This window comes from Budorcas taxicolor, chromosome 4 (assembly GCF_023091745.1).
Source record: "Budorcas taxicolor isolate Tak-1 chromosome 4, Takin1.1, whole genome shotgun sequence".
In the NCBI taxonomy this organism is placed as follows: Eukaryota; Metazoa; Chordata; class Mammalia; order Artiodactyla; family Bovidae; genus Budorcas; species Budorcas taxicolor.
The window spans coordinates 120,360,437-120,383,510 of NC_068913.1; the positions used below are offsets into that span (position 1 = coordinate 120,360,437).

General features: G+C 58.9%; 1 protein-coding gene across 1 annotated transcript in view; it reads right to left on the bottom strand.

The window, feature by feature from the left end:
• The window catches only part of PTPRN2 (protein tyrosine phosphatase receptor type N2), a 464,846-nt gene that overhangs the window by 6,505 nt on the left and 435,267 nt on the right, over positions 1–23,074 (bottom strand). Inside the window, exons 17-20 of the mRNA XM_052638438.1 lie at positions 18,171–18,290; positions 16,979–17,145; positions 12,305–12,358; positions 9,147–9,211 (exon numbers count right to left, since the gene is read on the bottom strand). Coding sequence (XP_052494398.1) covers positions 9,147–9,211; positions 12,305–12,358; positions 16,979–17,145; positions 18,171–18,290 — 406 coding nt within the window. The remainder of the gene's footprint in view (positions 1–9,146; positions 9,212–12,304; positions 12,359–16,978; positions 17,146–18,170; positions 18,291–23,074) is intronic.

Genomic DNA, 23,074 nt, shown 5'->3' on the forward strand with positions numbered 1-23,074 from the left:
CGTGTCGAGGGCACAAGACAGAAAGGCCTGAATGTTGCGGGAGGAAGCTGTCTCAACTCCGCCCTCTGGGGGGGTACCCAGAAAATGCTAATTACACCTGAAGGGACCAGGGCCGGGGCGGAGCTGTCCGTGTGCTGAGCTGGGCCCCAAGGTCTGTGCTTGTTGGCTGAGCTCTGTTTTGGAAGGAAGGGCTGGGCAGTGACGGGCAGGGGCTGTGCGAGTCCTCACCCGGCGGTCGGCCCCAGCGGCTGTCACCGCAGCCAGAGGGCAGCCTTCCTCCCACTCCGGGTGCCTCCAGGTGGGGGTGCCCCCTCCAGACCTCAGCCCCACACTGACGCGCACACACACACACAGACGCACGCTCTGTCCTGGGTCTTCTGTGCATGTTTCTGGATGCTCAGAATCGATGAGAGTTGTCAAAATTACAATTAGGACGATTTTTTGCAGGCTCTCTAGATTAACTGTAATCTCCTGTTCATGAGGTTTCGCTGGGATGGAGACAAATGAGCATCTTGTGCACGGATAACTGGGGACCTCAGAACCCAAATAGCCTACGTACTTCTCAAGCTTTTAGAAACGAACTCGAAAACATTTTTTTTTCAGGAGAAACTGGGATGCCTCCACATCGTCATAAAAAACACAAGTAGGACTGTGTGTGTATCGCCCCAGTAAGGTAGCCACCACGTAACACGCCAGGAGGCGCCGGAACTGCGTGACGCGTCCGGCGATGCTCCGTCAAGGCCACCTGTGATACGGTGCGCACCCCTGGGATCAACGCCCAGACCTGGAGCCTGGCACCGCGGGCCTGCGAGCACTCGGCCGCTGCAGATGCAGGCTATCAGGAAGGCGCGACTGTTAAACTCGTAGAGGACGGGTGGGCGGGAGGCCAGGAGAAGCTGAGAGTCGCCAGACGCTCGCTCCCTGTTTGGATCATCCCAACCCCGACCCCTGATCACAACCCTAACCCTGCCCCATGATCAGCCCCCCAACCCCGCCCCTGATCACACCAACCAAGTCCCTGACCAACCCAACCCCGGCCCCTGATAAGCCCCCAACCCCAATCCCCCCCATCACCCCCAACCCCGCCCCCTGACCACCCCAACCCCGCCCCAATCACACCCCTAACCCCACCCCCTGACTACTCCAACCCCGCCCCTGACCAACCCAACTCCGCCCCCTGATCACCCCAACTCAGGCCCCTGATAAGCCCCCTAACCCCACCCCCCTGATCACCCCAACCCTGCCCCTGATCACCCCAACCCCACCCCCTGATCACCCCAACCCCGCCCCTGACCACCCCAACCCCGCCCTAATCACACCCCTAACCCCACCCCCTGACCACCCCAACCCCGCCCCTGATAAGCCCCCAACCCCAATCCCCTGATCACCCCCAACCCCGCCCCCTGACCACCCCAACCCCGCCCTAATCACACCCCTAACCCCACCCCCTGACCACCCCAACCCCGCCCCTGACCAACCCAACTCCGCCCCCTGATCACCCCAACCCCACCCCTGACCAACCCAACCCCGGCCCCTGATAAGCCCCCTAACCTCAACACCCTGATCACTCCAACCCAGCCCCTGATCACCTCAACCACGACCCCTGATCACAACCCTAACCCCACCCCCTGATCACCCCAACCCTGCCCCTGACCAACCCAACCCCGGCCCCTGATAAGCCACCAACCCCAATCCCCTGATCACCCCCAAACCTGCCCCATGATCACCCCCAAACCTACCCCCTGATCACCCCAACCCCGCCCCCTGACCACCCCAACCCTGCCCCAATAACACCCCTAACCCTGCCCCCTGATCACCCCAACCCCGACCCCTGATCACAACCCTAACCTGTCCCCTGATCAGCCCCCAACCCCGACCCCTGATCACAACCCTAACCTGTCCCCTGATCAGCCCCCCAACCCCACCCCCTGATCACCCCAACCCCAGCCCCTGATCACCCCAACCCCAGCCCTGATCACCCCAACCCCGACCCCTGATCATCCCAACCCCACCCCTGACCACCCCAGCCCTGCCCCCTGATCGCCCCCAACCCTGCCTGATCATCCCCTAACCCCGCCCCTGATCCCCCCCACCACACCCCTACCCTGCAGTCACAGTTGGGCCACACAGGGGCAGAGACCTCCGCCACGGTGACCTCACTACCTCCCAGCACCACGGCCTGAGTGACACAGGAGCTATGCTGGACACACAGGGCCCAGGACACACTCGGCTCCCGAGTGGACGAGTCAGAATTCTGAGGGGACAGTGAGTGGTCATCTGGGCTATGTCTGTGGCTGCAGAGAAGAGGCGGGGGACCCACTGAGTCCCCAATGACACGGAGGCTTCAGGAGCAGGGGTCTCTGAGGGCACCCCCCACCCCACCGGCCCCATCTCCCCCAGGACCTGCATGCGGGGCCCTGGACATGCTCCTGAGTCCCTGCAGGGTCAGAGCATGAGGGCAGAAGTGTGGGGGAGCCAGGCCTCACAGACCCACAGCTGCCCTGACCGGGGAGACCCTTGTTTCCCGTGGACTGTGGGACGAGTGCTCCAGGGGAGCTGGACGCCATGCGGCCCCCCAACCCCATCGAAGGCCCTCCTTGCCCCCTGGCCCCCTCGGCCCTGAGTCGAAGCTGAGAGTGTGGCCAGCTCGCGGCCTGGCTGGGGGCTGTACCATTCAGTTTCTCAGCGGACGGCAGCTCCAGACCCCGTTCTAAGGACTCCTCGCGCCTCCTCTCCTGGTGAAAGGAGATGCAGGGGCCCAAGGAGGCCCCAGGGGTGCTGTGAGCTCCTGAGGGCATCACGGACATCAGCACTTGTCATAGAATGTTCTACAGGAGTTTTTTGGGGGGTCACTGATGCAAAGTGACCTGGTTCCCGACCCTGCTGCCTGCTCAGAGCACCTTCTTAACACAGTGTTTGGACTGCCACTGTCCAGCGACTGGGTGGCTGTGCTCTGGGACTTCCTATCACCCGCAAGGGATGAGAGGTCCTTGGCAGGAGCAGAGACAGGCCCTCACTGCCTGGTGAGGAGCTGTGAACTACTGCTGGAAGGGGCCGGGGCATGGCAGTCTTCCTGGGCCCCAGCGGCCTCCAGGGAGATGGTGCGTGGGTTTGGGGAGGCAGCCAGGGTCCGAGTGGCCACAGGGCTCTGCAGGGCACCTGCACAGCAGGGGGACTCTCCTGGCCTCTGAGCTGAAGTGATGCCACTCAACACGGACAGCCAGGCCTGCCAGGGCCAGCAGGACAGACGGGGACGACACTCACGGGGACGGGGACAGTCTGGGTTTGGGGGCGAGTGAGAGAACCCAGAGGACAGGCTGGCTGCTGCCTGTCCGGGGAGGAGGCACTCCGGGAGAGACAGCCCTGAACTGGCAGCAGGGCGGGTCCAGCCAGGTTCCCGGCTTCTCACCGGGCGAGTGAGGAGGGAGCAGCAGCCTGGGGGCCGTGTGGGCGGGTCTGACCCCTGAGAGGCACGGGGGAGGGGGTGGGCGGCCACACCGGCCAGGAGCCCCTGCTGTAGCCCAAGGGGCACAGGGCCCCTGCCTACCTGTCGTCAGGTGGGAGAGAGGGAAGAACCGTCAGCTGTACCTGGCCAGGCACGGTCCGCAGGCTGGAGGCCATTTCGGAGGCCAATTGCGGGATACGGTTCACAAAACTATCCAGATCAGATGATGGGCTTGTCAGGAAGTTCTCCAGGAACAGCTGGTTCCATTTTGTCTCATTTCTCTCCGATTAAATTCACTTTGTGTATAATGTCACCCAGGCCTGGGTCACACCCCAGCCATGCTGTTCCTGGACCCCTACCTGCGGCGCCCCCCCCAACCTGAGTCTCAGCTCCAAACGGAGAGACAGACAAAGGAAGAGGTGGGTGCCCGTCACCTCACAGGATACAAGTTCTCCATGCAAAAGGAAGACTCTCTTCTCCCTGGTTCCGAATACTTCTCTCAGCCTGAAACTCCAACAAGCTGGAGACAGGGTCTTACCACTGTGAAGCCACGGAGAAGGCAGACCAGTCTATAGAATCCATCTTCTGCTGGGTCTTCGTGCTTCAGCCAAACATAAAATTGAGACGTTTCTCCCTACATACCCTGCTCTTTGCAGCCTGCCTCTCCCAATCAGTCCTGCCTGTGGAAGGGTCATCCATGGCTGGGGTCAGCTCAGCCCTCCCTGCAGAGCCCCGTGGGCACAGACCCCTGGGGTCCTGCCCCACCCCCAGCCCTCTTGTCCAGAGGCGCCAAGTCAGTCCTGCCGGGACCAGCTCTATGTGTTTTTTCCCCGTGGCACCAGGCAGACCCGAATCAGTGAGCCAGCGGTTCCAGGGCCCCATCGTCCGATCTCCGTCTCCCCTCCCTGGCGGAGTTTCCGCTGCAGCTGTAACAGACCAGCTGCCCGCTCCACCCTGTCCCTGGACCACGCAGCCTGGTGGCATCTCTGCTGTGCTGAACCCCCCGCCAGCCACTGGAGCTCGGCCACTTTGCAGCAAGACCAGGGCTCTGCATTGCCCGGCCATCGGGTGCTTCCCAGAAAGTCCCCAAACCTTGGCAATCTGCTTTCTCAGTTTGCAACCAGGTGTCAGAATCGGTGAGCCCTGAGGGCCCTTGGTGGTGTGAGGATGGGCTACAGATGTACACGGGACTCTGTGACGGGGGTGAGGGGCAAAGTAGACCCCAGCCCTGCACCCCAGGGCCTCGACGGTGCTCAGCACCCCACTGAGCTGCGGACACCGCCCGCTTCTCTCTGCAGAGTGCAGGCCCCAGGAGGGTGGGCTCGCCTCCCGTTGCTTGCCGTGTAGACCTCCTGCTCAGTTGATAGCAGGGTGGAAAGGCACTTCCGTGCTTCAGCCCAGTGTTTGCTGAACGGAGGAATAGGACGGTAGTGGTGGCCGAGAGGAGCAGAAGGACCTGTGAGAGGGGAAAGGGGCTGGGGAGGGGCGCCTACCCCACAGTCCGGGCCGGGACCCAGGTCCTGCAGGAAAGAGCTGGCGTGGCCCCGAGCGAGGGGTCTCCTGGGGCCACTCTCACATCCTACCAACCGCCGTGAGCAGAAGAGACCAGTCAAGGGGTCACAGAAGGGGAGATGCAGGGTGAGGGGCCCAGGGAGACAGAGAGACAGCGGTCTGGGCACGCGTGCATGAGCCCCTGGCACGTTCCCTGGAGCAGAGCTATCGCATGGGGCCTCCTGCCTGGAGGCCTTCTCTGCACCGTGCGCGTGGCAGGCCCTGGGCATCTGTGCTATTGGGCGCTCAGCACGTGACCAGTGTTTCAGTCTCACCACGAAAGCTGCCGCCTGTGACTGGCGGCTGCTGACTGAGCGGCACAGCTCTGGAGGAGTGCTGGGTTTTAAAGTTCAGGGAGAAATGTTATTTCTCCCAGAATGGGAGGAAGTATTTGCACCACCACATATCTGATAAGGGGTTGATATCCTCAGTGTATAAAGAACACCCACAATGCAACAGCCCAGTTAAGAGATGGAAGAAAAGAACCTGAATAGGCATTTCCCCAAAGAACATATCCAAAGGGTCAACACACACAGGAAAAGATGCTTGACATTTCCAGTCTTCAGGAAAATGCAAAGCAAAACCGCAGCGAGACCTCGCGGTGACCAGGACGGCTACTGTCAAAGCCGTGTGCAAAACAGTGTGCAAAACAGTATGCAAGCGGGTGTGGGGACGTCGGCCACAGCGCTGCCCTGTGAGCTGCTGCTGGGGGCGGGAAATGGTGCAGCTGCCATGGAAAACAGTAATGGGAGCTCCTCGAGAAATCAGAACAAGACCACATGACCCAGCAATTCCGCTCTGGGTATTTCACCCCAAAGAACTGAGAGCAGAAACCAGGCAGATATTTGCACACCGTGACTGGAATAGTAGTGATCCAATAGCTGAAAGGTGCAGGGAACCCGTGTCCCCGGATGGACGGTGAACAAGGTAAGCATGGTCCGTCCCGGGGGGGAACGTTACTCCGGCTCAACTACGGAGGCGGTCCTGGCTCAACTACGGAGGCGGTCCCGGCTCAACTACGGAGGCGGTCCCGACACCTGCTACGGCACGGTGAGCCCCAGGACATGACGCTCAGAGAGAAGCCAGACACAGAGGGGCACACCCATGTGTTTCCACCCACTCAAGGTCCCTGGAGACGTCGGAGCCACAGAGACAGGGAGCACAGGGGACGGTTATACGCCCCTTGGAAGAGGAGATGTTCACCGATGTCACCGTGTGACGGGGAAGCGGCAAACAGGTGAGCTTGCTGAGGACGGAGACCGGGGGCTGGACAGACAGCCACGCAGGTGCTGGACATCCACACACGCTCCGTGCTGAGACCACTTAGAAGCAGCTCCCAGCCGCTGCGAGCTTCCTGGGCGTCTCCGGGCCCACCTGCGGACTCGGGCCCACGCTCTGCGTCATGCGATGAAATCCCAGTCCTGCGGCTCCCGCCAAACAGAAGGAACGGCTCCCAGGCTGGCCCCGCCCGCGGACACCCCAGTGGCCGGAGCTCAGGCGGCACAGCTGGCTTCCTAGAGGTGGGGCTCCTGCTGAGCGGCCCTCAGCCAGCGAGGCTGCCACCTCCCGACAACCCAGCCAACGCGATCCTTGGGAAGCCCCTCATCTGTCTGGTGCTCTCCATTCATTTAAAAAATTGTGGCGAAATATGAAAACCCCTGGGCGAAGAGACATCTCGGACAAAAATATAACAGGCACAGCTTGGAGAGCACCCTGGCTGCAAGGCCAGCGCTGCGCTCTTTCCTCCGTGAGAGGGGAATGCCACCAAACCCTGATTCTACCCGAGATGTTAGCCCTGAGTTAGAAGCGTGTTCGAGGCCACAGGAAAAATACGCAGAAGGATTTTCCGGGGTTTCCTGCTTTCCCACCAGCTGGCAGAGCAGCAGCACTAACAGGCCAGGCCCTGGGCGGTGGTCCGGCCTGGCCGCTGAGCGCCCCCGCGGACTCGGGGCCCAGGGCTGACGCGGGGGCCCGGCCGCAGCAGAGGCATTCCCAGCCCTTCTGCAATTCATTTCTTTTAAGTGAAGGAGACGGGAAGAAAGCATTTGTGTCCAGGCCTGCGGCCTTTGATCATTAGACAAGCACAGGCGGCCAGACAAAGGCACCCCCACCGCCCGGGCAGCACGGCCGGGCCCAGGACAAAACCCTGGTGGCTGCTCGCCGGGGCGGCCCGGGAAAGGGCCCCTCGCCGGCCGAGGGGCCGCCCTGCCCTTTGATCTGCCCCGAGACCTCGGCCGGGCCCCGGGTCAGGGGATGGCTCAGCGTGGGCCCCTTGGGCAGAGGGGAGCAGGTCAGGGGCAGAGTGAGGGGTGACTGATCTCAGAAAGGGCCCAGTGCCCACCCTCCCGGGCCGGTTCCACGTGGCTGGGCTCACATTGTCGCCGCCAGCCTGCACTTCCAGTGGAATCTGACAGGACGCGGCAGGCAGACCGGCTGCTGAACGCGGGGGCCAGCTGGGACAGGGAGTCGCTGCCCCTGCCCCGGGCTGTGGCTTTGCTCAGCGCCCGGTGCTGTCACACCGGCGAGCTGGACACCGACCCCCTCCAACACTGCTGGGGCCCGCTCCTCGGGGGGAGCCGGACTCCACGTGGCGGTGTGTGCCCGTGAGGCCGCGTGTCACCTGCCCGCACACAAAGATGTCTCCTCAAACGTGTGAGATGACCCACGTTCTCGGAAGGTGTTTGGTTCAGCAGGGGGAGGCGCTCTGGGCCTGACAGCGGGGGGTGGGGGGCAAGGGTGGGAGAAGGCAGGAGTCCCACGGAGACTCTGGGTTTGCAGCAGCCATCCGCTTGCAAATGGAGAGAGACCCAGGTGACGAGGCAGAGGCACACTAGAGCTAGCTCTGCGGATGTAAGACCAAGCCGCGTCAGTCAGAGCCCCGCGCTGGCGGCGGGCTTGCGGGGTCTTTGTCTGCGTGTCTCAGCACTGAGCTGCCTCAGGGCATGAGAAGCAGCCTCTGGTGTATGAGCCGGGCCCACCGTCCCCCGGACCCTAAAGCCGGCAGGGAGCCTGCGGCGGGGGCGGGGGGTGGTGGGGGTGGGGGCTGTCTGGGCCCCCGCTGCGCGGAACCCGCCCATGCTCTGTAGTCCCGGCGTAACACAACGGTTTCATGTTCATGCAACCATATCCTTGGGCTAGAGGTGCGTTCTGCTTTTCTGCTTTTCTTTTAACCAGGAGAAGATGGAGCAAGAAAGACGCCTGTTTCAGAGTTGCTGGCACTTGTCTGACTATGTATAGAAACCCATTTCTACGACTGGTGTCTGCTCTTCTTGCCAGGCAAAGGGTGAAGGGTGGGTTCCTGGAAGCTAGGCGCCCCAGCTAAGGACACACGTGTACGTGTGTGCCCACGTAGAGGAGACGGTGTTTTCTCAGGCAGGAAGGAGCGCGTGAGACGGCGCCCATCCCAGGGCTTCCTTCCCAAGCCCCCAGAGGCTGAGGACAAGGAGGGGCCCCACAGGTCAGGCTGGGGTCTCCCCGCTGACATGTGCCTGGTTCCCCCAGAGGCGGGTCCGAGGGAATCTCCCACTTGGCTCTGGAGCGTGCTGGCCTTGCAGGGGACACCTCACAGGTTTGGCGTGTAGAGCACGCCGGGGAGCCGCCAGCCCCCTCAGTCCCCGCACTCTTGGGGGCTAAACCCCACGCAAGCCCACAAGCTCACCCAGGGTCCGTGCTCAGATCACAGTTCTCTGAGCCCAAGCGCCCAGATGCTGTTACACACAGGGCATCTGAAGGGGGCTACTTCAGAGACAATCCCCACCAGAGATAAACGGGGGCCCCTGCAGAGGCAGTCTCCACCAGAGAGTCTAGGCTCTGAATTTTGCAAATACAGTTGTAACAACAGGGAGGGTTTAAGGCTCTTCTGAGCCACCACAGCCCTGGAAGATCAAGATGGCCTTCTCCCCACTTGTGACGTTAACACAGGACGCCGATCGCCCGCTGCGCCCTGAGCCCGGCATGCGACCCCGGGCGGAGGTGGTGACAAGGGAGGGCCCTCAGAAGCGGACGTGCCTGCTGCAAACAGCTTCCCTGCGAGTCAGAAGAGGGGCAGCAGGCCAATTTCCCCATGGCTTTCTGCGACTGCTGCACCAAGGTTGCCATGGCAACACCATCCGGCTGCAGCCTCACAGAGCAGCCCCTACCCGGCTCTTACCTTTGGCCATCTTATTGAGAACCATGTCGATCAGGACGTAGGTGCCACTCCTGCCGGCGCCGTCACTGTCAACAGAAGGAGAGAGATGAGGACGCAACAGGCCATGCTGCCCCCACTCCCCACGTGCCCACGACAGCGTGTGCCCTCGCGGTCCAGGGGGCCCACGGGAGGAGGGGAGGGTGGGCAACTGGAGAGGAAGAGACACAGAGTGGGGCATGGGGGGTCAGGGTGGGAGGGGGAGGGGAGAGGGAGGGGGAGGGGGAGGAGAGGGAGGGGGAGGGGGAGGGGAGAAGAGGAGGGAGAGAGGAGGGAGGGAGGGGAGGAAGGGAAGGGGGGGAAGAGAAGGGAGGGGGAGGGGAGAGGAGGGAGGGGGAGGGGGAAGAGGAGGGAGGGGAGGGGAGAGGAGGGAGGGGGAGGGGAGAGGAGGGAGGGGGAGGGGGGTAGAGGAGGGAGGGGGAGGGGGAGGGGAGAGGAGGGAGGGGGAGGGGAGAGGAGGGAGGGGGAGGGAGAGGAGGGAGGGGGAGGGGGGTAGAGGAGGGGGGGAGGGGAGAGGAGGGAGGGGGAGGGGAGAGGAGGGAGGGGGAGGGGGGGAGAGGAGGGAGGGGGAGGGGAGAGGAGGGAGGGGGAGGGGAGAGGAGGGAGGGGGAGGGGAGAGGAGGGAGGGGGAGGGGAGAGGAGGGAGGGGGAGGGGAGAGGAGGGAGGGGGAGGGGAGAGGAGGGAGGGGGAGGGGGTAGAGGAGGGGGGAGGGGAGAGGAGGGAGGGGGAGGGGAGAGGAGGGAGGGGGAGGGGAGAGGAGGGAGGGGGAGGGGAGAGGAGGGAGGGGGAGGGGGGTAGAGGAGGGAGGGGGAGGGGGTAGAGGATGGGGGAGGGGAGAGGAGGGAGGGGGAGGGGGGTAGATGAGGGAGGGGGAGGGGGGTAGAGGATGGGGGAGGGGAGAGGAAGGAGGGGGAGGGGAGAGGAGGGAGGGGGAGGGGAGAGGAGGGAGGGGAGGGGAGAGGAGGGAGGGGAGGGGAGAGGAGGGAGGGGAGGGGAGGAGTCGAAGCTTTCTTCCGGCCTGCGGGCCTGCGCTAACAGCAGTATGGATTAGCTATTTTGCCTGTGTTGATTTGTTCTTTCTCCCCTTTTTCCCCCCTCTTTGGTCAAAGATTCAGCAAATTTTGTCAGGGAAAAAGGAAATAAGGAGCTGGCTGGCAGCGTCGGAGCTGACGGCCCTTGTATTCGGAGCCTGCAGGGGGCTGGCTGCGGGGCAGGAAGGCTGGGTGCAGGCCTCAGGCTGGTCCACCGATCATCTGCTGCACTGCGGGGCGCGTCCGCCCCCATCACCTCCTCCAGCCGCCCTGCAGTCTCCCTCAGCCCCGGTGGAAAGTCCTCCTCCGGGCGAGGGTTGTGAGCGTGTTCCGAGAGACGTGGCTCGGCAGCAGGAGGAAAGGAAGGCGGCCTTCTGGGGGGCAGCCCGGCGTCCCTCGTGCGGTGCCCTGAGCGGGCTGTCGGCCCAGCAGGCTGTCCCCCGCCCACGGGCACTCCCGGCGGGACCCGCTGACTTGGCAGGGAAGTGTCTCCGTTTCAGGACCTGGGGACCTGCGTGGCCACCGCGTCTGCCCAGTCTCAGACCTGCCGGCGGGCCGGTAGCCCAGGAGCCTGTCAGTTGTCCTTTCACAGCACAGAGTCACTGGGTTTGGCGTCAATGTATTTCTCAAAGAGCAGAAAAAGCCTCAGGTGGAAAGAGAACCACCCCGCATAGTGCTGCTGGGCGGGGACACAGCCGTGCCGAGGCCCCCGGTGCCCCAGTGACATGCCGGCTGCCGAAGGCTCCTCCCAGACCCGCCTCGGAGCCAGCGCCGACCAGAGCTGCTCCTCGGGCGGGTCAAGGGTGTTCTGGTCCACTTCCCGGGGACCCAAACCACTGTGTACTCCTCCTCCCTCAGACACACACAACACACACTCAGATGCAAGCGTACACACACGACACACACGCTCAGACACACACACACACAGACTCAAAGCACGCACTCACACACTCAAAAACACACACTCACTCAGACACACATACACACCCACAGAGATGCACACTCAGACACACACACACAGACAGGTGCATGCACTCACACACACACTCAAAAACACTCACATCCACACCCACACAGATGTGTGTATGCAGGTACACTCAGACGCATTCTCACACACGTGCAGATGCAGACACACTGAGACACATACTCAGATGCATGCACACACACGCACACACAGTCAGATGGGTGCACACACTCAGAAATGCACACCCAGTCACATGCACAGGCACACACTCAGATGGGAGCATGCACTCACACACACACTCATGCAGATGCACACACGGACACACACACGGGAGCATGCACTCACACGCACACTCAGGCACACACAGACACACACGGGAGCATGCACTCACACGCACACTCAGGCAGATGCACACACAGACACACACACGGGTGCCTGCACACATGCACGCAGACACACACACGCACGCAGGTCCATACACAGACACCCCGCCCAGACACAGGCACACCCAGACACACACTCAGATGGGTGCATGCACTCAGACGCACACACTTAGAGCCCACCCAGATGAGTGCACGCACATACATGCACGTGCACACCCTTGACAGAATCGGCGGACTTGGTGCTCGGTCTTTGGAGACCTAGTTCTTCTTCATCCCAGACAGAGGGAACAGTCTGTGAGACGTTCTGGAAGCCAGAGCACACTTCTTCACTGGCGCAGGCGGGTGCGGAGCCCACCCTCAGAGGGAGCTGTCTTCCAGGGGCTCTCTCTTCCAGGCTGGGTGTAACCTTCTCAAGGACACGAGCCGCTGAACTTCCACCCAAAGGCCACTCCTTTGATTCCAGGTTCTGTCCCGTCCACCAGTGGCCCCAAGTGCTTGGCACAGGTTCCACATGTCTGTAAAGGGTGCTGGGCTGAGACCCCACCACACAACACACACCATCTCAAGGTGCTCGTGTAGCGGCCCCGGGAGGTTTAACACAAAATAAGCTATTATCCTCTGTTTCCTTAAGAAGCACCAGTTAGATATGTTATTAAGCAATTGGGAAGTTGAGCTCCTATATTTAACAGTGTTTACTTTTGAGGCAGTGGACACATGTTAATCCAGGGTGAAGTTGTACTTGCCTGCAGTGGACAATTATTGGACAAGAACGGCCCCTGTAGCACTTGTTTACTTTTCTGAAATAAAGAGAGACACAGAAGTTATGACTATGTGCTAGGCTCCGTGGCAGTCACCAAACAGCCCGCAGCCAAAGCAAACAGACCGTCTTATGGACATTGTTCTGTAATGGCCTGTTTTGACAAAGAAAATCAAAATTACACACACATTTTCCAAGGTTTATTTTTCTTTCCAATATTACATTATTAGACAGAGCTTTGGAAACAATTCTTACATTTGTGCAGTTTGCTTTCTCCCTTAAGAAGTATGAACTCTGGCCTCGGGTCAGCCAGCCCACCGGCTTGGGCCCCCCTCCCCCTGTCCCCTCCCCTCCCCTCCTATTGACTAGTCCATTTGACTTTTGTTGTTGTGGCGTGTCTAGACTCCTCACTGAAATTTTTGAGTTTAGCAATTTATACACTGAATTTCTTACAGTCCAGACATCATACTAGAATGTACTATTACTGTGACATCTCAGAACAGCATCTTAAAGAGCTTTCTTGATCTGTCAGTTTTGCAAAGACATCTAAATTTTGGAGAAACCTCAACTATGTCCAAGACAAGTTTTTCCACTTTTACAAACCTGATTTTATGTAAAACAACTCTTGTGCAGATTTTAGATCAGAGTTTATGCAAATTAACAAGAAGCATAGATTAGGATTTTGTACCCAAGTCCTAAATCAAAACAGAGCACAGTTTAATATTTACTGTGTAAGCTGAAATTTCTTGTAATTCAAGGAAAGAAATACACATGTTTACAAAGTACGTCCAAGTTCTTAGGAAAATCTTCCTAAATGAGGAAAAGCAAACACAGAGCTTCGGTTAACTGGGAGGAGAAGTGTGTGAGCAGGTGTGTGAGACGGGCTCTGAGTGTGAGTTTACACAATTTAAGACGGAAAATAAAATTTTGAAAAGGACGACGGTGGAGAAAAACCTCTTACTTCATACCGGAAATGGGAAAATGTCACACTTCTCTGCCAAGGCTTGTCCGCTCAGCAGGGAGATAGCTGAACGTGGACACCAATCAGCGGGTCCTTTTGCCACGACAGCCTGGGAGGGTGTGGGGCTGGGAGGAAGCCCAGGGTGGTGTCTGACGGAGGAGCCGAGGGGTATTCCAGCATCACGCACAATGATGCTGATGCCCAGACATTGGAGCTGGGCTGAGCTCCCACTTATGCTGTGGACTGAACAGAACAGGTGCCTCTAAGGGAGGCTCCACCCTCCTGACCAGCAGGACGGCCGGCAGGCCTGGCTGTGCAGTCCCGGTAAGACAGGCCTGGAGGCGGCCACGCCTGGGCCCAGCCCTCCAGCTGCGGGTGAGGACCCGGGCCCACAGGCTGCTCCCCGAGGCCGCGTCATCGCCGCTGTGCAGCGGCTCCCTGCTCGGGCTGGCAGCTGGGCCAAGGCTTGGGGCAGAGGGAATGCGGATGGCTCAGAGCTGAGGGCGCACGGGCGTGGGGTCCCCGGAAAGTGCTCTGCCCTCTGAGGATGAACGGGATTGGAAAACAGACCCGCCTGCTCCTCCTTCTAAGCCTCCCTTTCCCGACTCAGGTTGTCAAGGCAACGGGAGCTTCAGCTCCGACAAAACAGATGCCAGACCCCGAGGACGTGCCTCAAGTGTGAGCGGCGGGGAGCCCGCCAGCCCCACGCAGGTCGTGTGTGTGCGTGTGCACAGGCGTGTGTCCAGGCGTGATGCACGCACTGTGTGTGTGTGTGCAGAGCTGCGAGCTGGGGCGGCTTGCTGCTACAGGCCCGGAGCCTTCAGAGGGCAAGTCATCCTGGACGCTTCTCAGTGTGCACATCTTTAGTGTGTGGACCACCTCGGCTTGGCCCCTCCAGTTATATTTCCTGCCTGAAGGTCCTGCCTGTGTTTCTAAAGGCTAGACCCAACTTTTGGTCAGTCACCCAGTTTTGCTCATTTTTTTTCTGATGGGACCAAGCACAAATGGGTCCATTAAAAGAGAAATAAACATAACAAGCAGACAGCCTTCTTTAAACTGTGCTGGTTTGGCCAAGAACCACATAAGGAGTCGGCAGGCCAGTGGAGCCTCCTGTACGGCTGGTCAGGCTGCCCTGTGGCAGAAGGCAGTGAGCGTCACCTCCCTGGCTAAGAATCGCTGCTGAGACGTGGGTTCCTGGCGGCACTGGCTTCCCCATGCCTGCAGTCCCGGCCTCTCCTGTGGCACCTGTCTAAAATGTCATTCTTGCACGCGTGTTGTGACCGGCTGGCTCGTGGGGGACCCCAGGGAGGTCTCACTGCAATTTGACGTCCACGCCAGCCCTGCCCTGTGCTAACCCTGCCTGTCGACAGCCACAAGCAACCGAGGAGGCGAGCAGTGAGGTCCGGGGTGCTGCTGTGGTGGAGAAGTTTATCAGAGAGAACCAGGCACTTGTGTTATTACCACACAGAGCATCACAAAGGGCAAAGCAGAAGCAGCACAGAGTCCACACAGCGTCCATCTGGTCGACCCGAGACAGCGCCGCGGGTTATTGGTGGAGAGGAGCAACGCACGGCTGTCTGGCTTACTTTACTGGAACAAATCGTCAGTCAGCAAGAGGTCAAACACTGAGAAAAGTGGCCACCGCGCATACTGGAACAGGAGGAAGTCACCGAGAGAGAACGGTTAGTGATACAAACCGACCCATGGTCACTGCGTGAGAGGGAACCGCCATGCAACCACCAGCAAGCAAAGGCCAGAGGGCGTGAGAGGCTCAGAAAGGGGGCTTCCCACACTGTCCCTGCAGCACAGTCACAGTTTCCAATGATCACTTTTGTGACTATGCAACTGGGCTCATATTACTAGCTGCAACATCACAAAAATGACACCGGCCACCGCTAATTGGCTGGCAGAGTAAGGGTTGTCCGGTTTACAGAGAGCATGTCCATCTTTACAGAGAGCAGCATCAGTGAGTGTCAGTGCACACAGCCACGAGAGAGACAGAGACAGGGAGAGTTCTTCCAGAGCAAGGCCCTCGCATGTGATGCTAATTATCTCTTAGCGTGGCACTTTCTCTTTAAAGTGTAAATGTGCTCCCTCTGGGCGCCAGAAATATTTAATTACACATCTCGGTCTCTGATGAACGCGCTCGGCCAGAGACGGAATGAGCTGGGCCTATTGCTCAGAGGGGGCCACGCAGCCCGCTGCCCTGCAGTGACCAGCGTCTTCCCAGCAGTCTCCTCTGCCGGACAGAGAGTCACAGAGCAGCGGCCGCGTGGGAGCGCCACGTGCCCTGAGCATGTGACGGGACCAAGGCCTGGGGCCGCACGAGCAGCCCCCAGCGTTCTCCAGCGAGATGGGCCCGCAGGCCTGTACGCATCTCATTTCCTGAAACCTTCTCGGGCCCTGTCTCCTGGGACTCTGGAGAGAGGGAAGCGGGGGAATCCGATCTGTCTTCCTGACGGACTGCACACACAGAGGGTGGGTTGTGGATTGTCCGATTCCACACATGGATATGGAGCTGGAAACACGCCCATATGCACACATGAGCAAGTACCCCGGTCGGAGCGCAGGGGTGGCCGTCTGTGCAGCTGCACCCATTCTGCCAGTACTGACTGCTTTTTGAAGATTCTATCAGGAAACGGGCTCTAAGCAAGGTTTTTAGAAATAAATTTGTATTAAGAAAATGTAAAAAATGACCAGGCAATTGGGATGGGTGGGGGCTGGGGGCACGTCTGGGTGTGTGCCACGCACCCCCTGCCTCCCTGGGGACGGACTGAGGGTGACGGGTGTGACGCCAAGCAAGTGTCTCTCCGGGAGCTGTTTCACGTGCTATTTGATACAAAGGATTATCTAATAAAAAAAAGAAAACAAGCCCTGTTTTGTTTTTCCAAAGTGGACTAAAAGGAAGAGAAGCAGTATCAAAGTAACCTTCAGAATCTGTGCCCCAAATTCAAGAAACCCAGCTTTACACTCGAAACCCCCCGTTGACGACAACAGCAGTCGCCATTCTGACTTCCCAGGAGTTACGTGTCTGTGAACCGTTCAGACACAAGTCAGTTTCTGACCACGTGCAATTCAAGTGTGTTAAAGAGTGTTTTGTCTTGACTCTCCAATTTCTCGTTTTGAAGATTTACTGGAAGCCTACTTCCAATCAGAGGTTCCAGGGAGCGTAGAGTATGGTTCTGGGTAGCCCTCAACATCTTCATTTTCTTTCTAGATGTTTAAAACAGTCAGTTTCGAAACTGCACCACAGATACAGGGTTATGTGTGACCCCCAGCCAGGCGTTTTATCCAAGGTCACCCATTAGCTAGTCATCTGGGCCTCATTCTCACCACCATCTCTAAGCAGCCAAGTAGCCAAAACTCTGGGCTGTATTCATCCATACCTTGTGAAATAAGAACCCCAGGAATTCTTCCCTACGTGAAGAATCTTATTGATAACCATGACCACATTTCCACAATTCTAAGATACCCAGCCCCACTAGCATCTAACACCTCTAAAGCTACAGACGCTTTACAACCAACATGTGAGTTACCACAGTCTCCCCCCCTCCACTGCAGATAACACGGATGTACCTGTGACATACAAGCATCAGACAGACGGCACGTCTTACAGCAAACAGCCCCTCGGACCCAGACGTCCCCTCTCTCCGCGGGCAACCCGAGTGCGCTACCCCGCTGGCGGGCCGCGGGTCTTACCTGCGGAAATCCAGGAGGGACCTGGTGGAGGAAGGCACCCCCTGGTCATACCAGCTCAGGAAGTGGAACTGAGTCACCGTGCGGGTCTCGTTCGTCTGCAGGTTCTTCAGGTAGAAGCTCCTCACGAGGAAATCCTCGCACCAGATGTGCTCAGAGACCAGATGCACCTGGAGGGGGAGCGGACGGGGCGGGGGCGGGCAGAGAGCGCGTCGGCTGGGGGCCCGGCTCCCCGAGCATGCAGCCACTTTGTGGGGAGGGGGCTGGGGACCCTGAGGGCAGACTGCACGCGGCAGGCGGGGGGCCTGTCCAGCTTTCCAAGTTCAGCACGGTTTATGCAAAAGGTCACTTTGTGCTTCTTTCTCTACATGTCACTCAGGGGCAAAATAGTCAAATTATTGGGAAAAATGCGTTCCAATCAGAACGAGTGCACTTTCTGTCTTTTCCAAGCCATATAAACCTCCAAGAAAAATCACCAGAAAAAAATTACACTTTCGGACAAAAACTCAAACGGGGCTCTATCCTCACTGGCCTTTCCTAAGAGAGGCCCCACCCAGCTGCAGAAAGCCGAAACCGAAAGGTTCGTATAGACACTGCCAGGCTCTGAGCGCTGGGAGCCCAGGCGGGGACCCCAAAAGCATGACCAGCTTAGAGGGGAACATCCAGGCAGGCGTCTGAGGTGAACCCTCCTGAGGGACTCTGGTGTTCTGATGAATTTTAATGGGAAGCGAAGTCGAAGGGCACACTCTGTATTGGTTTAACTGCCCAAGGTTACTTACTTCCTTCTTGATGTGGGCAAAAAGCCAGCCAAGGAAACGAGCTGGCCAGCAGGGGACCCGCGAGTCCAAAGGCCGAGTGGGCGCTATGGGCACAGGCCCCGCGAAGGAGCGGGAGCCGGGGCAGGCGGGCGGCGAAGAGCCAGGGTCAGCAGGGGCCGCTTCCCAAAAACAGGCCCCCGTGAGTCCTTTCTTGGGTGCTTTCTGTCCGAATTTGGATTCTTGGAATTTAAAAATGGAAACCACGCCCTTCCTGGCAGAGTTCCTGCGGCACGGCTGTCTGCAGGGTCTGCTGACCGCAGGGCTGGGCAAACCTCCTGGGGCTTCCAGGGACGGCGGCCCGGTGTCTGCCCAGGACGGGCCCACCCACAGCTGCCACGGCCCCCTGCCCACGGCCCGGCGGGCGCCCTGGGAAGTACCTCGTAGATGTGGTAGAGGTTGGAGCCCTCGTCGGGCCAGTAGTGGTAGCACTGCCGGACGCCGTTCTCCGAGAGGGGGGTCAGCATGACGACGACCACGCAGCCGCTCTCCCACACCATCTGCGGACCGAGAGGCGGGTGAGGCGCCGAGCCCTGCCATGCGCGGAGTCAGCGCCCCAGACACACGGCGCACACGGCCCCGTCCCCGGGAAACTGGATCCTTAGGCAGTGAGCTCTGCCTTTGCAGCTGAGTACATGGGCCCAGCCTGCACGTTCCAGGAGACATTGCAAACAGGATGTAGTAAACCCGTTCCACGCCTTAACACCCCTTAGGTTCCCTGCTCCACTCAGCCTCAGGTCCTCCCTGCTGGTCTCTGACGTGCCACAAACAGGCCACCGGGCATCGGGTGCTGGGCCCCAGGCAGGCAGCCTGCCGGCTCGGACACACCGCTGTTCTGAGGGACACGGGGGAGATCACGGGCACGTTTGTATGCTCGTCACCACCGTGGGACCAGAGAAGCAGTCTGCTTTGTGGAGCTGCCATCCCACCCGAAGCTGACTCTGGAAGATTCCTGCCCACGTGTGTTACAGAGAGTGCGTGCCCACTTCTACCAAAATACAGCAGCTCTGCCCAAAGGAGAGGGCATCCTGAACTGACGGTCATCCACCGCAGCCCCTACACCAGCTCCAGGACACGCAAGCAAACGGACCCGCATTTGAACACCAGACCCGTGAAGACACACAGGCCCTCGAACTCGACTCCTTTTCAGACACGTATCAAAGCCAGTGGCCGTGGACTTGGAGCTCAGTCGCTCAACTCACTGACTCTAAGGGATCCCTGAGCAGCCTGAGGACCTGTGGCACGTGAAGTGCAGGGACAAAGTCTCCGCGTCCCCTGTGCTGGGTTACGCTAACTTCTCAGAAGTCTTTACAGACAACTGCATCTAGATGTGAAGTTGGTATCAGAGCTTCCATTTCTTTACAGCATAGATTCAACAATCTGATTAAGATCTTGTAGTTTATAAAATCCACATAACTCAGATATAAAATGCTTTCTTTTCATGTTCTTGGTACTGAGTTCCCCTTTAAATTATATTCTGAAAATCAGACGTGTGCGCGATGCTGTCTCTTTTAATACTGGTGTCTCTTTTAAATTGGCGGGGGTGGTATCACCCCCACCCCTGTGATAGAAACAGCTAAGATTCTTAAGGCCCCTCATGGTGTATCATCCGCGGTAGAATTTAATGGGACTTGCTGCAATGTTTACAAAAAAGCCCACACAAACATGAATTACACTCAAGCCCACACGCTCCCCTCTTCTTCAGCGGAAATCCAACAATCAAGGCGGATGCCCTGGTCTAAGCTTCGCCAGCTCCCAGACTGGCCCTAATCGGCCCTTCTTGCGCGCCGCGGTTTAATGTGCCTGGAGAAGGTACAGAAGCTCACTGAAGCCATTAGGAAAATGAGGAGAAACACAGGTTTTATGAGCGTAATAAAAATACAATGATCCGGGCCATAAACTAATCACCGAGGCTCTGCTGCACCCCCGAGTGTGGAATCAGGAAGCCCTCCCCACCGAGGTTCCCTCCGTCCGGGGACGCTCGGGCCTCTCTGAAGGCGTGGTTGAGAGTGAATCCAAAAGAAACAATTTAGACCAACAACTCCAAAAGCACCCCAGGGGATAATACTTCTTTTTAGGTCACTGTGTGGAAGCAGAGAGGGACTGACTAAATCGAAGCTGTCTCACCCGCTCGGGCGCCCACTCCCTGCTCACCTCCCACCGTGGTGCCCTGCTCACAGGGCTGGACTTCAGGGCACACCAGGGAATCCACGGTGGGTTTTGGAGGGAACACAGGGTCTGGTGAAAGTCCTGGTCAAGTAGGGTCCGTTTCTGGACAGGAGATCGCACTCTTTCGGGGCCAGTTTCACAGGGTCATGCCGGGCAAGAGTAAGGCACGACTTCTGTGCCCAGTCTTTGAGATACCTCCAGCGCTCTCTTCAAGGAAGCAGGCAGCCGCCTGAGTCCTCCCTGACCCTGCTGTGGTCCTCTGAAGCAGCGGCTTTGCTGAGCCAAGGAGCGGATGGTTGATACCAGAAACGGCCCTGTCTACACTTCCCGTTTGGTTAGGGCTCAGACAGCACAGTGTCATCTCCCGGAGCACGCGGCACGTTTACTGGGGACCTAACACAGGTCAGGACACCCCAGGCCACGGCGCAGGGAGCGGGATCGGGCTGTAACAGCTTTCACCGGCAAAAAGTGGGTTCCTTCTCCCAAACAGGAGGCAGGCACTGCCGGTCCTGGGTCGGCGGGAACATGATCTCGGGCGGGGATCCCAAGGACAGGTCCCTCCCGGTGCTGTGCTTGGAGAACAACCAGAAATGCCCCCTTCTCCTGAGTGTCTCCTCTGACGCACGGCACCGACCGTGGAAGGCCACCCTGAACACACGCCGTCACCTGGCACGCGGCGGCGGGGAGCGACGGGGCCCCCGGCGGCGACAATCACTGCTTCACTAGCGGGCGTGTCACGGGAGTCGGGGCGGCGGCTCAGGGGTCCTGGGCTGCGCTCAGACGCTCAGTCGTGTCTGACTCTGGGTGACTCCATGGACTGGAGCCCACCAGGCCCCTCTGCCCATGGGATTCTCCAGGCAAGAATACCGGAGTGGGCTGCCATTCCCTTCCCCAGGGGACCCTTCCCAACCCAGGGACTGAACCCACACCTACGTCTCCTGCACTGGCAGGCAGGTTCTTAACCAGTAGCGCCGCCTCAGGGGTCCTGGGCTGTCATAAAACACACCAGCGACAAACCACGCCCCCAGCCCCTCTGTGGCACTCAGAGGCCACCCAGGGAAGGGGCACGTGATGGTAACACAGCTCACACAGCCGAGCACGGGAGCCCGTTCACGGCCATCAGACCTGGGTGCACGGAGAGGCTAACACGCAGCAGTTCAGACCTCGGGCGCGCGTGCTGCGGCACACACACTTTGGCGGCTGTTTCATCCAAACAAGTGAGCTTCCCAGGTGGATCAGCGGTAAAAAGTCTGCCTGCAGTGCAGAGACGCAGGACAGGTGGGTTCAATCCCTGGGTCGGGAAGGTCCCCTGGAGGAGGAAATGGTGACCCACTCCAGTATTCTGGCCTGGAGACGCCCATGATAGAGGGGCCTGGTGAGCCACAGTCCGTGGGGTCACAGAGTCAGACACAACTGAGCGACTAGACAGTAACAGCAAGTTTACCAACTGCTGGTTAAAGAAGAGGCGCCGTGCTGCTCTTGGCTATGGGCTGGACTTAGTCCCTGAAATGACACGCTGACGTCGTAACCCCTGCCACCGATGACTGCGGCCTGATTTGCAAGGAGTGTCTCTGCAGATGTCACCGGGATAAGAAGACGAGGTTCTGATGCATCAGGGTGGGGCCTAATTGAGCACAAAGGAGGGAGACGCCAGGTGAACGCAAGGATGGCGCTGCAGAGATGCAGCTGGAACATACGGGCCCTGCGAGCAGGAAGGAGCCTCGTCTCGGTGCTTCAGGGCTGGGAGAACAGCCCTGCCGGCACCAGGGCTGGACTTGGCCTCTGGAATTGAGAGGGAGCACGCTTCTGCAGCTCTCGGCCGCTCCGTTGATGGAAATCTGTCACAGCAGCACAGGAAATGAACACACTCACCGAGGCCCAGCCTCTATGCCAGCCCCCAGATCGTCCACAGGAGTCGGGAAACGTCCGTTCGAACCTTCTTTTATTCATCGAATTACCCCAGATGGAAGGAAACTGTAGATTTTCTTCACCCGAAGTCTTTCTTGAGTACCAAGTGTTTAGCAAAAAAAAGAAACTCCTTTGGAGTGCATAAGGCCTGATTAAAGGCAGGCGGTCCGCGCGGACAGGTCAAGCCTGGGGCCGCGGGCTCTGTGAGGAGCTCTGGTCCCTCCGGGGCACACGTCCCCCCTTCCCCGCATGTCCTGTGAAGCCCCTCCACCTTGCTCTGCTCTCGCCTGTGTGGGCATGGCTCTCTTCCACCAGACTGTCAGCTCCTTGAAGACGGCAGCCCGTCTGGCTGCCAGCTCTACCTCCAAGGCGTCTGGCGCCAGGCTTTGTTATAGTTGATGCTCAGCTGAAAACAATAGATATTTTAAAAAGAGACCATTTGACTGCCTCTCTGAAAAGAGAACTCAAAGAAAACGCTATCAAAGGCTGGCCTGGCAGAGTCCTCCCAGGGCCTGTTCGGTGCAGACACGTGCCTCTTGAAAGCCCATGTGCTGTTTGCACGCCTGCTGCAGCAGTGGCTACGTGAAGTGGAGACAGCTTTTCTCCAGAGCAGGCCGAATGTGCCCCTCCATCCCTGACGCACGATTCATTTCCGCTGCCAACTTCTTTTCATAGGTGGAGGAGAGATCAGCTTAAGCCTGGCAGTGAGGATGCTGACAAAGAGGTCTGAGAACACATTTTATGTCAATCAGCTCGAACCACGCACTCTGTAATCGATTAAAGAAGAGAAAACAGCAGTGCCTGAGCACCTTCTGCAGAGTAGACCCCCAGTCCCTTTCTCGCCCTGTCCAGAGGAAGGTCCTAAGAAGTGTGCCCTGAAGTCTTCCCAGCCTCTGGTCTGTTTCAGCCACACAGTCACTGTCCCTGAGTCAAGCTGTGAGTGAGGCAGGTGGCAATCCGGCTAAATGTGAACGAAGGTGATGAAGTCTTCTTATGTCTTCATGCAGGACTCATAACACAAACCCACGTGGTTTGTTTCTCTGTAAACAAAGCCGTCAGCATGGGCCTCTTTCGCAGATAAAACCCCGAAGTAATGGGAGCAAAGCCAATACTTAATCCTGACCCCCGGGAAGGGCTGAGCAGGGAGGAAGGAGTCTCACAGACATTAGGATTGGACCCAGGGCTTCCCTGTGGTTAACAGTCAGCC